At 41.3% G+C, this 17300-nt stretch overlaps 1 protein-coding gene across 1 annotated transcript; it reads left to right on the top strand.

The window, feature by feature from the left end:
- The first annotated feature begins 1315 nt into the window (after positions 1–1315).
- On the top strand, positions 1316–5444 carry Neurod1 (neuronal differentiation 1). Its single transcript, XM_028884600.2, has 2 exons — positions 1316–1509; positions 3024–5444. The coding sequence occupies exon 2, from the start codon at positions 3035–3037 to the stop codon at positions 4103–4105; it is 1071 nt and encodes a 356-aa protein (XP_028740433.1). The 5' UTR covers positions 1316–1509; positions 3024–3034; the 3' UTR covers positions 4106–5444.
- The last annotated feature ends 11856 nt before the right edge of the window (positions 5445–17300 follow it).

Genomic DNA, 17300 nt, shown 5'->3' with positions numbered 1-17300 from the left:
ATTGGAAGAGAGTAAGAACTTAATGAAGAATTAGAAGAGGAACTGGAAGAGAAAGGAGCCAACCATTCCTCCTCCTCCTCCCCTTGCATTCTTTCTTGCACCGCAGGTGTGGAGGGGCATCCTTCTGGAACATGACTTGTTCAGATGGAGAAAATAAAGAATAGTTATTTACGAATAGATAAGGCTCTTTCTTCCATAATAGGCTTTGCTTGACTCAAAAGATAGAGAGGCCCGGTCAAATCAAAGGCTTGGATTCCTCCAAACAAAGGTGTGCTAATAGTTGCTAGAGGAAAACGATGCAGCCTCTCTTGGAGAGTTTTCTGACCCAGGATTCCAAGGCCTGAGATTTAGCACCATGGGCAGTGGTTGAGATTATGTCTATGTCAGGAGTGAATTGCCGAGCTGGGGCCACAGGGGTGTTGAATCTCAGCATTTCTTAGACAGGCTAGGTGAGGTCATGTTTTACTACAAATGCTTCTGAAGGCCAATGGAGCCAAGGCCTGCTGGCAAAACTAGCTTTAGGCACAAAATTCTAGTGGTCAGATTTGAAGACTGTCTTGTCTCCAGGGACAAGAGCAGCTGAAGACTAGGAGGATACAAAGGATCACATTTTGGAAGTCCAGTGGCAGGTACAAAATTTCTGTCTTGTAGAGATTGGGAGAGGGTGATCTAGTCAGAAAGGTTGAGAACTAGTGAAAGCTTCGCTTCCAGATGAGGTCATTTTTATATGAAATATACTATTGCCTTGAGGGGTGATGAAGATTAGAAGCCAGCCACCCCTTGGTGCCAATGAGCAAAGCGTCTGCCAAGGGATAGAAGCCAAGAGATGGGCCTCTCCGAGAGGACGGAGAGTCAAGCTGCACCGGAGACCATTGTCAAGGGGAGATTCTTCAGCGCACCTCAGTCTCCCCGGTTGTGCCTGGTTCACCCTTCCCGCGCTAAGGCAGGCTAGGATCTTAACCTTTCCCGCTCGCCTCCAGCAAACCCCTCCCCTACGGCCTCTGCCTTCTGCCGCCACAAAGGGTTAATCTCTCCTGCGGGTAAAAACAGGTCCGCGGAGTCTCTAACTGGCGACAGATGGGCCACTTTCTTCTGGCCACAAAGGGGCCGGAATGGAGCGCTCTACGGCATACAAATAGGCAGGTCACGTGGTTCCCGGCTCTTGGCTGGACCGGGAAGACCATATGGCGCATGCCGGGGAGGAAGGAGCAGGGGCGGAGGTACTGTGGGGGTGAGGGGAGTGGTGGTGGAAGGGGGCGGGAGGGAAGTTCTGGGGAGGGGTGAGTGGGGGCGGGAGGCGCTCAGCCCGGACGCGTGCGCGATTGCGGGGCGCAGGGACCTGCTCGCTGCTCAGCTCGCGGCCCCGCCCGCGCTCAGCATCAGCAACACGGCTATATAACCCTAGCGCCCGCGCCGCCGGGACACGAGGAATTCGCCCACGCAGAAGGCACGGTGTCCCGAAGCTCCAGGGTTATGAGATCGTCACTGCTCAGGACCTTCTAACAACAGGTAATTACGATTCCTATTTTTTCCTCTCTCGAGAATAAAAGCATTAATTGAAGAACTGTACCTTGGTACTTTGCATGCGCACATTCGTGGAGCCGGCTGTCTATGTGTTGAGACCAGTGTCCCTCCCCGTAATTGCCCACAAGTACTTGCACATAATGAGTCCCAGCACTCAAGTACCCCCTGCAGGCTTTCTAATTAAATTTAATTTTTAATAGTATAGGAGCTTTTAGGATGTTTATGGGGGGGGGAGTAACTGTAATTATTTGTAAGCGATTATTTGAAAGTCCCCAAAGCAAACAACCACTTCACGTTCTCACTTACTCTGGTGAGGAAGAGAGAGAAAAATGCCTGCTGCCCCGAGTTTTATTTTGTGTACAGATATTGAGGCGCACTGAGAATATGAAACCATCTATGTCGGGGGGATGGAGTACGCACACCCTGGACAACGAATCGGATTCTGAGATAGTTTAGCTCAAGTGTGAGAGGAGAGAGAGGGAGGAAAGGGGACTTGTGCTACCTGTTACTGTCCCAGAGGCAGCCAAGTCCCCAGCAGCCTCTGCTGGGGCCAGACATTCGGTTGTTTTACTAAAGGCTTTTTACAGTCCTTATTAGAAGCGGCACCTTCACCATCGCCAGTCGCTGACCATTGTAATTACTCAATCTTTTAAAGGGAGGTTTGAGGCGAACTTTGAAAAGCCCCAATAAAGAGCAGGCGGCCCTTTCAATGGGCTGTTTATTAGAGAGGAGCCTTCGGCACCTGATCCCCGGCGCGTGGGAGAGCCTCGCCTGGGAGCCAGAGCTTTTGTACAAGGTGGGAATTTAGCAGGGGGTGTGAGGAGAGGAAAGAAAGGCTAGGGATGGATGGAGGACTTGTGCCCACTTCTGTGGCCAAATGTGCCGTTGATAGGAAAATAATTTGGCAGAAACTACTTCCCCTCGTGCACTGGCTCTCCAATCTCCCTCCTGTATAATCTTCTTAAAAATCGGGGTCAGTGTTAGTAAATTACGTAATGGCTCTTCTATTTATTTAAACCTCTAAGTATTGAGAATCCAGAACAGAGATGGGTTCAGAATGTTCCACTTCCAAACGAATCGTTTTTGTGAGTTGGGAGTGACTTGGGACACATGCAGAAAAACATGTACACTGAACTTGTTTCCACACACGGCAGGCATCAGGCCAGACAGTCAATCGCCTTGCACACAGTTAAGTTGATCACTAGGAAAGGAAACGTACCCACAGCCATTCCCGACAACCCCAGCACTATCTACTACGCAGCAGCGAGGCATCATAAACATGCCAGCATGAAGCGTTGCGTTTAACTTTTCCTAGAGGCATCCATTTTGCAGTGGACTCCTGTGTATTTCTATTCGTGTGCATTTCTGCAAGATTAGGGAGAGGGAGCTGAAGGCTTATCTAGCTTTTAAATGTAGTGGGGTTTTGCTTTTTTTTTTTTGTTTTTTTGTTTTGTTTTTCCTTTCTTCTTTCTGCTTGCCTCTCTCCCTGTTGAATACAGGAAGTCAAAACATGACCAAATCATACAGCGAGAGCGGGCTGATGGGCGAGCCTCAGCCCCAAGGTCCCCCAAGCTGGACAGATGAGTGTCTCAGTTCTCAGGACGAGGAACACGAGGCAGACAAGAAGGAGGACGAGCTCGAAGCCATGAATGCGGAGGAAGATTCTCTGAGAAACGGAGGAGAGGAGGAGGATGAAGATGAGGACCTGGAAGAGGAGGAGGAGGAGGAAGAGGAGGAGGATGATCAAAAGCCCAAGAGACGGGGCCCCAAAAAGAAAAAGATGACCAAGGCGCGCCTAGAGCGTTTTAAATTAAGGCGCATGAAGGCCAACGCCCGTGAGCGGAACCGCATGCATGGACTGAACGCAGCACTGGACAACTTGCGCAAGGTGGTACCCTGCTACTCCAAGACCCAGAAGCTGTCCAAGATCGAGACGCTGCGCTTGGCCAAAAACTACATTTGGGCTCTGTCAGAGATCCTGCGCTCTGGCAAAAGCCCTGACCTGGTCTCCTTCGTTCAAACACTCTGCAAAGGCTTGTCCCAGCCCACCACCAACCTGGTCGCTGGCTGCCTGCAGCTCAACCCCCGGACTTTCCTGCCTGAGCAGAACCCGGACATGCCCCCGCATCTGCCGACAGCCAGCGCTTCCTTCCCGGTACACCCCTACTCCTATCAGTCCCCGGGGCTACCGAGCCCTCCCTATGGCACCATGGACAGCTCCCATGTCTTCCACGTCAAGCCGCCTCCACACGCCTACAGCGCGGCCCTGGAGCCCTTCTTTGAAAGCCCCCTGACTGATTGCACCAGCCCTTCCTTTGACGGACCCCTCAGCCCGCCGCTCAGCATCAATGGCAATTTCTCTTTCAAACACGAACCATCCGCCGAGTTTGAAAAAAATTATGCCTTTACCATGCACTACCCTGCAGCGACCCTGGCAGGGCCCCAAAGCCACGGATCAATCTTCTCCGGGGCCGCTGCCCCTCGCTGCGAGATCCCCATAGACAATATCATGTCTTTCGATAGCCATTCGCATCACGAGCGAGTCATGAGTGCCCAGCTCAATGCTATCTTTCACGATTAGAGGCACGTCAGTTTCACCCTTCCTGGGAAATGAACCCACTGTGCTTACAGTGACTGTCGTGTTTACAGAAGGCAGCCTTTTTGCTACGATTGCTGCAAAGTGCAAATACTCGAAGAAGCTTCAAGTGATATATGTATTTATTGTCGTTACTGCCTTTGGAAGAAACAGGGGATCAAAGTTCCTGTTCACCTTATGTATTGTTTTCTATAGCTCTTCTATTTTAAAAATAATAACAATTACAGTAAAGTAAAAATGAAAATGTGTACCACGAATTTCGTGTAGCTGTATTCAGATCATATTAATTATCTGATCGGGATAAAAAAAAGCAAGCAATAATTAGGATCTATGCAATTTTTAAACTAGAAATGGGCCAATTAAAATATATATATAAATATATATTTTTCAACCAGCATTTTACTACTTGTTACCTTTCCCATGCTGAATTATTTTGTTGTGATTTTGTACAGAATTTTTAATGACTTTTTATAACGTGGATTTCCTATTTTAAAACCATGCAGCTTCATCAATTTTTATACATATCAGAAAAGTAGAATTATATCTAATTTATACAAAATAATTTAACTAATTTAAACCAGCAGAAAAGTGCTTAGAAAGTTATTGCGTTGCCTTAGCACTTCTTTCTTCTCTAATTGTAAAACAAAAAAAAAAAAAAACAAAACAAAACACAACACAACAAATTGCACAATTTGAGCAATCCATTTCACTTTAAAGTCGTCCCTCTCCTTAAAACAGAAACCAGACCCATAACACTCAAGAGGATGAAAAGAGAGATGCATTCCTTCCCCAAACAGATCCATTCATTACTTGCACAAGCTTGTATATACATATTATAAATAGATGCCAACACTCACACTCCTTTAAATCAAAAGCTGCTTGACTATCACAAACAATTTGCACTCTTTCATTTTAGTCTTTTCTTTGAATTCCATAATTTCATGGAGTGTCTGAAGCTATTGATGTTTCCAGAAAATATAAATGCATGATTTTATACATAGTCAAAACAAATGGTGGTTTGTCATCTATTCATGTAATAAATCTGAGCCTAAATTTATTCAGGTTGTTAATGTTGGGATTTATACCGTATGTAGTCAGTTAGTACAGTAGCTTAAATAAAATTCAAACCATTGGATTCATAATTAGAACCATAGCTATTGCATGTAAAAATGCAGTCCAGAATAAGTGCTGTCTGAGATGTGATGCTGGTACTACTGGAGTTGACCTTACTGTATTCTTGTTTGTAATCCTGTGTATTATGGTGTAATGCACAATTTAGAAAACACTCATGCAGTTGCAATAAAAATAGTATTGAAAATCAGAACAGTTGTTTCATTTCTTGGAAGAGTGGTTCTTGAAGGATCAAGTTGTACTGAGGAGGATCAACTTTGGTATTTGCTGAGTTGAAAGAGTTAAGTACTAGTTGGAAAGTAAAAAATTGAGCTTGTCCTACGTTTAGTGTGTCATCTTGCTTAGGGGTCATCACTTCTTCATAGATAACAGATAGACCTCGCCACTGCTTCATGATTTGGAATACTGGGCTGCAGAGTAAGCCGGACAAATGACTGTGCTTTTTCTTTACATTTCTTCACTTTTGGGGTAGGTGGTTTTTGTTTGTTTGTTTGTTTGTTTTGTTTTTCCTCTGTGTTTGTTACCATTTGTTGAAATGATTGCCAGAAGTTTCTCTTATTTTTAGGTGGATTTACTTAGTTATTAGCCAGAAAGACCCCAAAATACCTTAGTTTAATTTGTTTACCCATTTAAAACAAAAAATTGCATATAATAGTGTTCTCTTACCTATACATTTTCCTGAACTAAATACCTTTCTTTCAAAACAGTGCTGGAATTTCAAAAATTATATATCTGATATTGTAGGGAAACTAAATAATTGAGAGATTCCCAGAAAATATGGCATTTTATACTTGTTCTGTAAGTGTCTTAGGATTACTTGAATCATTTTCCACAAACGTGTTAGTGACTTTTTTTTTTGTACCTAAGAATATACTATCTGTATTCTACTTTAGGAAGGTATATTGCTCCCCAGTCTCCTATTCAGCCCTAGCATTTTGGATTTTAATTTCATAAGTACACACACACAGACACACACACACACACACACACACACACACACACACACAGACACTCACAGACACACACACAGACACACACAGAGACACACACACAGACACACACAGAGACACACACAGAGACACACAGACACACACACATACACACACACAGACACACACACATACACACACACACACACAAACACACACACACACACACCCCACAACTTAACTTCTGTCCATTGGTAAGTCCACTTAAACAATTGTTTGGCATTTCCCTTCCCATGAGAAATGACTAACAGTCTGGATTCCTAGGGAATAGCAATTTTGGCAGTTCTACTCTGGCTCTGCTGTGGTTCCCTGATTACTGTCATTAGTAACTCCATTGTTCCTTCTCTGATTCGGATGCCACATTGGATGCCTACCTCCCTTCCCAACCATGTTCCTTTAATCTCCTTCTCATTGGTGATTTAAGGGTTCCAGAAAGCTGACCTCATTTAGCAAGCTGCTCCAGAAAAATGTGAGTAATCTAATGGACAGGAACAATTAGCCACAGTAATAATATTGCCAATGGGGCCACATCAAGCTGTGACAGTAGCAGTAAGGGATATTTCAATGTTCAAAAAAATGAGTGTAATTTAAAATACATCATTTACACATGTTTTCCATCAGCCTTCATAATACACAGAAATACATTTAAGCTGGTCCCAACTTTATCCCAAATACGGCAGTCTCTTTCCAAATGAATCAGAACAGTTCTTTTGGAATCAAGCTGTTGCTTCCCCTACCCTAAATTCTTCTCCCATTCTGACTTTGAGAGACATAATGCTAATATTTGAATACTTCTAGCCTCCCCAGTACAGGACATCATGAAGTGAACATTCAGATCTGATCTGATCTATTAAGCAGCTCAATTTCACCTGTAATTAATATTAGACATCTCCATGCAAACTAAAAACTGTTGCTATAGTGAACCGAAGAACGGAGAACATGGTTTAAGCATCTCAACATTTAAAACAGAAAGCAAAGACAGCTAGACTGTGGGTTTCGTTAAACGTGGAAATGAAGGATGAAGATCCCATTTCACTCTTTTGGTTTTTCATTTTGTGTTTATAATTTCACTCTTAAGCATAGGGATTCTTTCAGTCAGTCAGGGAGTAACTCGCATGCCACCATCTTTTATTCAAAGGCAGGCACAGATGTTCCTTCTGCAGGGGAGGTTTTAATTTATGAAAATGATATTGTTTATGCATGAATGAACTGCATGCACTCTGCATAACGCATAGCACTTCCATCTGATGGGAGAAATACCACCGAACCAGCTCCAGTGTCAGAAACATATTCTACACATTTACTCACTTAAATGTTTAATGAATATTTGGAAGGCATTTTCAAACCATAAGAAATCCTTTAAATTATCTCCTTCACTTCTTTTATGAGTTGTTAACCATATTTTAAAGAGACTTTTACAGTTTTTACATTTGCTTAATTCTTACATGGAGTAATAAGAACACAGTTTGCTCGGTGAAGACAAATTAAAAAAGAAAGAGAAAGGAAAGGAAGAAAAAATTCTGATAGCTTTGGCTGTATCCAGGAAAAAAATATTTCCTATGGTTTTGCTATGTGGTGCTTTTTACAGTATTCAAGTTCTGTGTTCCTTTTGAGCAATTACTGTTCCTACCATTGAAAATGCTTCTATCTGTTAATGCTAAAGCACCTAGAAAAGTTTTTCCTAGAAGAAGCTGACATTTAAATTTGGCAGATTATTTCATACTTGGAGATGAAGTTTGGCTAAATTGTTTAACTAGTGTATAATTCCTATTGAATAAGACTACTCCATAAAACTTAGGTTTAATTTATATCAATTTCAATTTTATATAATATGCTGTATATATTTTTAACCATTAAAAAGATAATTACATGCAACTTTCCATGGAAGATCACATATTCAGGATAGCCTACTAATTTTTATGTTTATAGTATATTACAGGAAAATAACATTGTAATAAAACTTTAAGTAGCATAATTTATTGTTTAAAAAATATCAGTATGTTTTCACCATTTGAATGTCTATATAAATCCATACAAAACTGATGCATCTTCTGCAAGATGCTTAAAATTTGCAATTACTAAAATGATATATGGATCATTAGCTAACAGTTTGAATCAAGCTGTTTTAGTTCCATAATTATATGAGAAATTTTAAGTGAAAATATCTATTAAACAATTAATAAAACCAGGTTTCAAAAACAGAGTTATTTTGTCCTAATGGGAAAATAACAAAGCTGTTTTTGAAATTACATTAAAACTCTTTTCATTTCTTTAATGCATCCATCACCTCTTATTTCCTGAAAATCATCTCAATAAAAATTTCAATTTGAGTATCCATGAAAAAATAAAAGAGCCAATGTGACGTCTTGTGGAACACCAGGACTGAGAACTCATGTTATCGTTGTGGAGAGGCACTCTGGAGTCAGATGAACAGTGATTTGTATGGTGGCATAACCATTGGCTCCTGGCCAGGCATTATGTTTCAGAGGACACCATTGTCAGGAACCATTCAGCTAGAAATCTGCACTGTCTGCACTCAGAAGTTGAGATCATATGCCTTCCTCTGTCAGGAAGGATTCTGTGCTGGCAATTGACTCATGCACTCTCTCGAACATCCACTAACACTTGGTTCAATGGCTCTGATGGAATTAGCAGTGTAGCCAAGCTAGTGGCATTGACAAGGCCACAGTCCCTGGGGAGTTCTGAATAAATTGCTAATTTAAAAATGCCTTGAAATGCAGAAGATTGTGTTAAGGGTAGACTAAATCTTCAGATACACTAAGTGTAGATTTGGCTGCCTACATAATATTGTACTTTTTGCCCAACTAATTTAGGGATCATTTTTTTTTTTTTATTTTAAAAGGTAGTAACAATAACCATTGCTATAGACCCACAGGTTTGAAACAATCCAAAGGGATAGATCCAATTAAAGTGACATTGAGAAGAGACAGTAAGTATACTCACCTAGTCTATTTGAGAAATTCTAGTTAATGGTAGTAAAGTTCAAAGCGAACCCTGGTGTGAACTTCCTGAAGGAAGATGGTGGCCCACACTAGCTCAGTAATCAGTGCTTTTTGTTCATTTGTACCAGGGATCATTAAAGCTGTCTTGTGCCTTAAATTACAGGTGGGAAATGGCAGGAAACTCCCATGTCTGGAATTTGTTTTCGAGGCTTTCTTCTTTTAGGTTCTTATTCAAAGCTACTTCCTCAAATAAACCTTTTTTGACATTCACCTAATGTAGCCAACACATTCAACTGTATCTAAAATACTCAATTATATTATGCCTGCTTTTTTTTTTTCTTTGCTAGAGTTTTGCTCTACTCAGTATTATTTGTTTGTTGAGGTTATTCTAAACTTCCTATCACCTTGTACAGACAGTGGGCTTTTCAAGAATAGGAACCTTGTATTTTTCCCTTGCTGTTATTATGCTGGTGCTTAGAGACCTAGGGGAGCCTCAGCAAATATTAATTGTCCAAGAAACCAGACTATACATCTGATGCCGAAGACTGTTGCCTGAATCACAGTGCTGTAAACCAGTCCACTGAGAGCGGCATAGATCACAAGTAAGTCTCATCCCCATTTTCATTGATTCTGTAAGAGAACAATTGCAACTAATCTCTTACACTGTGTGATACTGAATTTCCTCTCCCCACTTAGAATCAGAAACCCTGAGTTAGCAGTCCTCTTTTTTTTCTTTCTTATTTATCTATTGATTGATTCATTTATTTTTGCATTATTTATTTTGGTTAAATATAATTGGGGACTTGGATAAAAAGATTAAAGTACTGTAGGCTGTCTCTAGATCAGGCTTTTCCTTTCACAGATTAAGAATTCTCTTGCATTTATGCTACCCCTTTCTCTCCTATTTATTACTCTTCTGGGCATTCCTATTATTCTATATTTAGGGCTGTATAAAATTATACCAAGCTATAATTTCTACTCTAAAATGGTTAGTTTATAAACTTAGCACATTGCTGCTGTTTCTCTGGTGTTCTCGCTCAATGATGTCAGTTAAGGTTATAGTGACGTCAATGGATGGGTTTCATAGTGCTGAAGGGAACTGTTAATTCCTTTCCACTGGTGTCCTTAACAGTTGTGGGGCTTGTCTACTCAGAGGAGGAAATTATGGAACTATAATGTGCCACAGGCGTGGAGTACATGACTAAGTAATGTTCACATCCAACAATAAAAAAGATAACAGGTTGAAACAGATTGATAACAGCATGACTTGTTATCAGTAACAAGTTCATAGATATCATGTATGACTAAATATATGACAATAAATAATATTAATACCAAATACATATAATATATAATGAATTATTAATAGAGACATTTAAAATATTTCTTTACCAAAGCAGTTTCTTAGTAAAGTCAAGGTTGCTTTATGCACATGTTAATACAAACATGAGAATTTTTGGTTAAAGGCCATCTGTTTCAATGTACTTGGACTCTGAACTGTTAACCAAGAGAGATTTACTTCATATTTGACCAATAGTACATTTTTCTTTACATTTTTATGCCTGTCTGTCTGTTTACCTACCTACCTATCTTTATTAGTATGAAGACATACCATCTTCCCACAGATAATTAGGATATAAGATAAAACTTGAGATGAAGTCAGTCAGCCTGATGGGTGTGGGCCCCAGATGCAATCATTAATGTACTTGTAAAAGGACAGGATACACAAATACACAGCACACAGAAGTAACAGCAGGTGAAGATAAAGACAGATATGTGAGCTATGCATTTATGATCGAGTGGCCTGTGGGGACCTTGGACCACTGTTAACAGCTAAAAGACTCTACCTCTGAATTTCTAGGAAGGAAATAACCCTCCCAGCACCTTATTTCAGATGTTGGCCATCAGAACAATGATACATTGCAATTGTTTAAGGCCATTGATTTGTAGTACTTTGTTATCGTAGCCCTATGAAGCTAGAATATACAGTAAAGTCTGCTTCAAGTTGATATTAAACATACTGAAGTATAGAAAAGTTAATAATTCTCTTGAAAATGTCACAGTGAACATCCAGTCACATGTGTGTCACTACTAGAATATTTTAGTTAGTATTAGGTTTGATTCTTGAACAAGATGGTAAATAATAATTTGGTAATTACCTGGATTATATAAAAGTTGTAGGGAGTTTTATTTATGTGAGCGAACTTGAACATATATTTTTATTTAATGGATGGTGACTTAAAAAATCCCTATGTCAGATTTTATATAAAGTATCAAATATCAGCTATTATCTAATCTTCATATGAAAACTTTTATTTGTGGGACAGCATGGATTCTACTAAATAAAGCTTCTGCAGAAATGTCACATTTACATAGTTTCACAAACACTCATCTAACACACAATTTTATAGCTTTTTTTTTTTTTTTTTAATGCTCGTGGTCCGAATGAATTTAAATGCCATCACTTTTCAAAGTTCTGTCACTGTTTCAGGGTTATCTGGGGTCTTTAGCCAGTGATCATCTTTGAGCTTGAAACCTGAGTGCTGAGACACCGACGCAGTTATGGAGAGCTCTGCATTGGATTATGTGGCTATCCTCATTGCTCTAAACACACATTAGTGAGTTGCTGTTGCTCTCTCTCCTGCTGCCTCTCCTCCCCCTCCCTCTCCCCCGTCCCCCTCCTCCTCACCATCATCATCATCATCCTCTTCTTGATATTCATTTAGAAGATTGGCTGTTCTATACATCTGGACCTCATGTTTTGTTTTTGTTTTGTGTTTGTTTTGTTTTTAGCGACAAGGTCTCCCTGTGTAGCCTTGGTTGGCCTAGAGCTTGCTTTCTGTAGGAGGCACAGAGGCTTTTGTACTCACAGATAATCACTAGGGGAAACAGGAATGTTAAACATGGAGGATTGTCTCTTCAGATGGAGAGATGTATAGCTTGTTTTCTGCCCAGAAGTTTAGGAATGGAGGTGGTTAATAACCTGGTGACTTCTGAGCTATCTGTATGACCAAGGCTACACCAGATCCTCCCCCAGACCCTTAAGATGTCACATGTGATCAATCTATAGAACCCATCTTTGTGGAAGATATCACGTGTACTTTACAAAGAGTTTAGAATCAGTCACACCTTGAGCTTTATTGTGCACACATAATTGAGTTAATTATCACCAGGAAACCTTCCCCCCCCCCCAAATTGTGCGCTGGCTGTGGTTTTTGCAGAGACCCTCACAGCTTTGTAAAGCGGGTTTGCCTTGAACTCATAGAGATCTATCTGCCTCTGTCTCCTGAGTGCTAGGGTTAAGAATGTGTGCTACCACATTTTCAATCTTTGTTCTTGGAGTTTGTAGTTCAGCACTTCACAGCTCTTTCTAGTTTCCTGCTTACTTATATTATTGGGTATTGTTTTAAGCCAGTGGAGAAATTGAAAATCAAATCACATCCTAACTCCTCCTCCGGCCCCCCTTCCCCCTGTTGATGTCTAAAGTTGTTAGATTTGGGGGGATGAAATCTTGTACAAGAAGACTTCACTAGGACTTTTGGTAAAGGGGAAAAACAATGCTAGCAGTTAAACCAGGGCTTTAGGCATGCCACATATGTGTTCTTCCAGTGAACTCTATCGCCACTCCTTCTTATTCTATTTTGTAACAAGTTTTTACTAAGTTGGCCTAACTGGCATTAAGTTTTCTCTGTAGCCTAGGCAGGTCTCAAACTTGTGATTACCTGGCCTCCACCTCCATAGTAACTGGAGGGTTGCAAGGCCTACCCCACCATGCCTGGCTGAAAACCCCCTTTTTCCTTGATTGTTATTGTTAGATATTTATACACATGTATGCACAATATATAAATACAACTGATGAGTCCACATTGTTGTTTGAGTGTATATGATACAGGGCTGACCATTTTTTATTGCATGATGACCAATCAGAAGGTTTGTCCATGAGAGACTTATCCATGGGAGAAGCTAATTCATTCTCTCTCTCTCTCTCTCTCTCTCTCTCTCTCTCTCTCTCTCTCTCTCTCTCTCTCTCCTCAGCAGTTGCCTATAGTTTTTTGTTTAAGAGTGGGACCCTGAAATTTCCCCTGACTTTTATGCAATTATCTGCTGCTCAAAAACAAAAATTTCCACAACAGACTTTGAATTAGAAGGGCAATTAACTTTACATCCTATTTCATGACTCATTTTTAAAAGTCCAGGATGAGCTACTGAATTTTGAAGGGCTACATGGAAAGAGACATTGGCCCATCTTCATAAAATCCAGCAACCCCACTGGAAATGCAAGGCATGTGAGTCCATCATGGATGTTTTGCAGCCAGCCAAATACCGGTGTATTCAATTAACAATCCATGGAGCAGAGCCATACAGCTGAGTTCAGCCAACTCACAGAATCATGAGAAATAATAAAGTGTCAGTGCCGTAAGTCAAAAATGCTTGGAGGTTGTTATCCAATATTAGAGATTATACAACCTGGAGGAAAAAGACCACTCAAACTGGTGGCTGCCTCACCAGTTGTTATCTATCTTTGTGGGTTCTATCAACTTGACAAATTTGGACACATCTGGAAAAACAGAATCTCTATTGAGGAATTGCCTCCATCAGATTGGCCTATGGGCATGTCTCTGGTGGGCATTTTCTTGATTGCTGGTTGATGTGGGTCATCCCACCTCTTGGCAGTGGTCCTGGGATGGTCCAGTCAGTATTTCTCCATGTTCTCTGCTTCAGTTCCTCCCTCCAGGTTTCTGCCCTGAGTTCCTGCCTTGGCTTTCTCTAATGGTGAACTGTGATCAGGAAATATAAGCCAAATGTATCCTTTCCTCCTCAAGCTGCCCTTGGTCACAATCTTTACCACAGGGCTAGAAAGCAGCCTAGGGCAATCTCCAATTTCTTTTCTGTATATTGAATCTGTGTATAATTCATTTCCCACCTGAAAACTAAAGACATGTTTCCAAGTCTCCCAGAGCACAGCTCTATTGCCTGATGTTCATTTGTAGTACCTGAGAGGAAATGTGATTTTGAAAAATACTTTCTTCTCAGAGAGAATAGGAAAGGAAAAAGGAAGTGGGTGGCTCAAGGAAAAACTTCCTTCCTACTCTTCATTCCTTGTTCTTGGACACTTTTGTGGAGAGCATTTGACACCAGCACACTAGCAACCATCTTGAAGCTGCCAGTGGGGAGTCCTGGCTGCATTGTGGGGATAGCAAGGTAGAACATTACAAAGCCCTCTCTTTCTTAATGACGTCACATGGGATGAGGCAACACAGAAGCATTCCGACTCTGGATCACTTGATAAATATTCTCTTTCATGTGAGAAATACAATCTTAATTTGTGCACTTTCAGTTGTATGGGTTGTTGACCGATATCCGAAAGTGTGAGGATAATGAAGTAAGATGGAAAGCCACCTCAGTACAAACCCTGCTGCCTATGGGTAACATGCCTGGAAGCAAGTAGCTGTTTTCAACAGTGAGAAGGGACACTGAGTATTTCTCTTCTTTCATTTGATAAAGCAAATGAAGGGAGGTTTGTGTGCCTGCCTCACTTGTGTGCCTGGTTATACCTAATTTAAGATTCTAGAGTGCGGCATGGCTAGCAGTTGCTGGGAGATGCTTCCAGCTCTCTGCTCAGTCGAAACAAATTTATGGGTGTCAGAACCAACCTTAGAGGGATTTTTTAAAACACTGGAGAGAAGGAAAGCGAACTCAGCCTTTCTTCCCTCTGTTGCTCCATGTGACTACCCACTGAGACCTGGATATCACCTGCAAGATGTGTCCTAGAATGTAGCTGAGCGATTCATTTTCAACAGGTTCAAAACAAGGGGTGAGTGGGAACCTGGCACATTTAGAAAATGTGATATTCTGACTTGATGGGATTCTAGGGTTTGTTCTATTTTTCTCTGTAATTGTTGTAGGGACATATGGCCCTCTACCTTGCAGGCAGCAGGAGCCATAGTGGCAGGAACATTCTGACAAAATGTCCACTCAGCATGAAAAGGAAACATTCCCTGTGATACCTTGACAATGGGCCCACAGAGCATCAGGAATAACTGAGAGGTGGACATGACCCAAACTGACCTCCAAGTGCATGTTGATGTGCAGAAATAAATACTGACTTCTGTCGTGATTCTTTCTGTTATTCCTATTCATGAGGCATAGTACATTTAGTAAGATCAGAGATTAAAGTAGAACTTAAATTTTAAAGTCAATTTGTTTATTGGCACAGTCAACCTAATTATTGAACATTTGTTATATTAAAACACTATTATTATTACATGTGTGCAGTGTGTGTGTGTGTGTGTACGCGCACTCATGCGGGCATGTGTGCCTGTGCTCGGGGTGCACATGTGTGGAGGTCAGAGGACAATTTTCAGGAGTCAGTTCGCATCTTCCACCCTGTTGACGAAGGGTTGCTCTTGACTCTGCTGCTGTACTACATATTGGAATCTAGCTGACCCACAAGCTTCTGGACAATTCTCCAGCTTCAGCTTCTCATATCACCACAGGAGTGCAGGATTACAGGTGTATGCTGCTGTACCTGACCTTTTTAATGTTTATTCTGGGGATCTGAACTCAGGTCATCATGGTTGTGTATGCAGCAAATGCTTTTACCCACTAAGCCGTCTCCTGCACCCTAAAAGCACCATTTTCAGCACAAGAGATAAGATGCATAAATAAGCAAACTGGGTCACTGAAAGCTAAGGTAGCAATATGACAGAAGAATGTGGAGAGAGAGAGAAATAAAATGATTTCAAACATGAACTGTGGCTGACGCTGTTGGCTGCCTGCCAGAACATGGAGGTAAAGATCCCATTGCTGGAGACACCACAAACTTCGAAGACACAAGACTTAAAGAAACAGAGCTGGCGTTGACCTGCAGCCTCCCCTTTGAATACTCGCTCTAATAGTGCCAGTACTTGGTATGCAAGCTGCCAAGAAAGAGAAGCATTTGGTAGTCCTAGCTAGCTGTAAAGCCTCAGAACCACAAAGACTGGATCTGCAAGATATCTCTAATGGTGCAATAATGGCACTTGTATCCTGGGGATTAACCAACAGATGTCTAATTGTAGTTTAGGCCTGCTTAATAGGAGGAAATTCATACCTGTTGCTGTAAACCCAGCTAACTACCCATGTCGGGAGAGGTCATAGGCTCCAGAAAGAACCTACTACTGTCAGGTTCCTACACCAGTATAATTTCTGACTGTTTTCTAAATACTTACCTTCTACTCACAGATAAGTGTCCCGTTCACCCCTCATCAAAAAAGAAACATTTTTGCAACAGATAGACACCATTACCAAGATACACAACTAGTCAAAATGCAGAAAATAGGTGACTGGCTGGGGTGGGGAGGGTGTCCAACTGATACATTTGTAGTACAACCCCTACCAGTAATGCTCAGGGAAAATCTTGGAAAATGCTGCTAGACAGTGTCTCCTGCATGTGACAGGGAAGCTGCCCTTAATGAAATCTCAGTAATGTGGTCATGTAGACAACACCCGTTGAAATGCCAAGGTGGAAAGGGGAAAGTCACATGGCTACATCCTTAATGAAGTGTTGCAGGGGGTCCATGCAGATGAAAGAGGGAGCCCTGGTTTATTCCAGGAATGAGCTCCCATGTAGGTTGTACAGTCCCAAGTGATCAGCATGTTCATGTGATTAAAGTACACATGTATGTACATGTAACAATAATAATTAAAGAAGAGCTCATGAATCTTGGAAGGAACATGAGACACAGAAGGGAAGAGAAGGGGACAAGTGATGTAGACACATTGCTAACATAGGAAGTCCTCAAAAAACCTTCTTTTCAAAAAGTCAATTCCGATTTTGCATAACAGAAAGCAAAATGAAGAAAATGTCATTGAGTATGGAGGTCAACATTTGATTAGCCAGACCGATCTGTCTTTTTGAAAGGATGACATGAAGTCAACTGATGTCCCAGGCAAAGCTGTGACAGGCCAGTGTATGTTGTATGTACTGTTTGTTGCATAGGCTCATGTTAGTGTCTACTGAGGCACAGATGAGTTTTAAAACGAGCAACACTACACAGATGAATGGGAATGAGTTCTCCAAAAGATCCATGCCTCTAGAAGAAAAAAGGCAGCTAT

The sequence above is a fragment of the Peromyscus leucopus genome, chromosome 4 (assembly GCF_004664715.2).
Source record: "Peromyscus leucopus breed LL Stock chromosome 4, UCI_PerLeu_2.1, whole genome shotgun sequence".
NCBI classification, from domain to species: domain Eukaryota; kingdom Metazoa; phylum Chordata; class Mammalia; order Rodentia; family Cricetidae; genus Peromyscus; species Peromyscus leucopus.
Note: the sequence above shows the minus strand (reverse complement) of the source record. Positions and strands in the feature narration are given on the sequence as shown.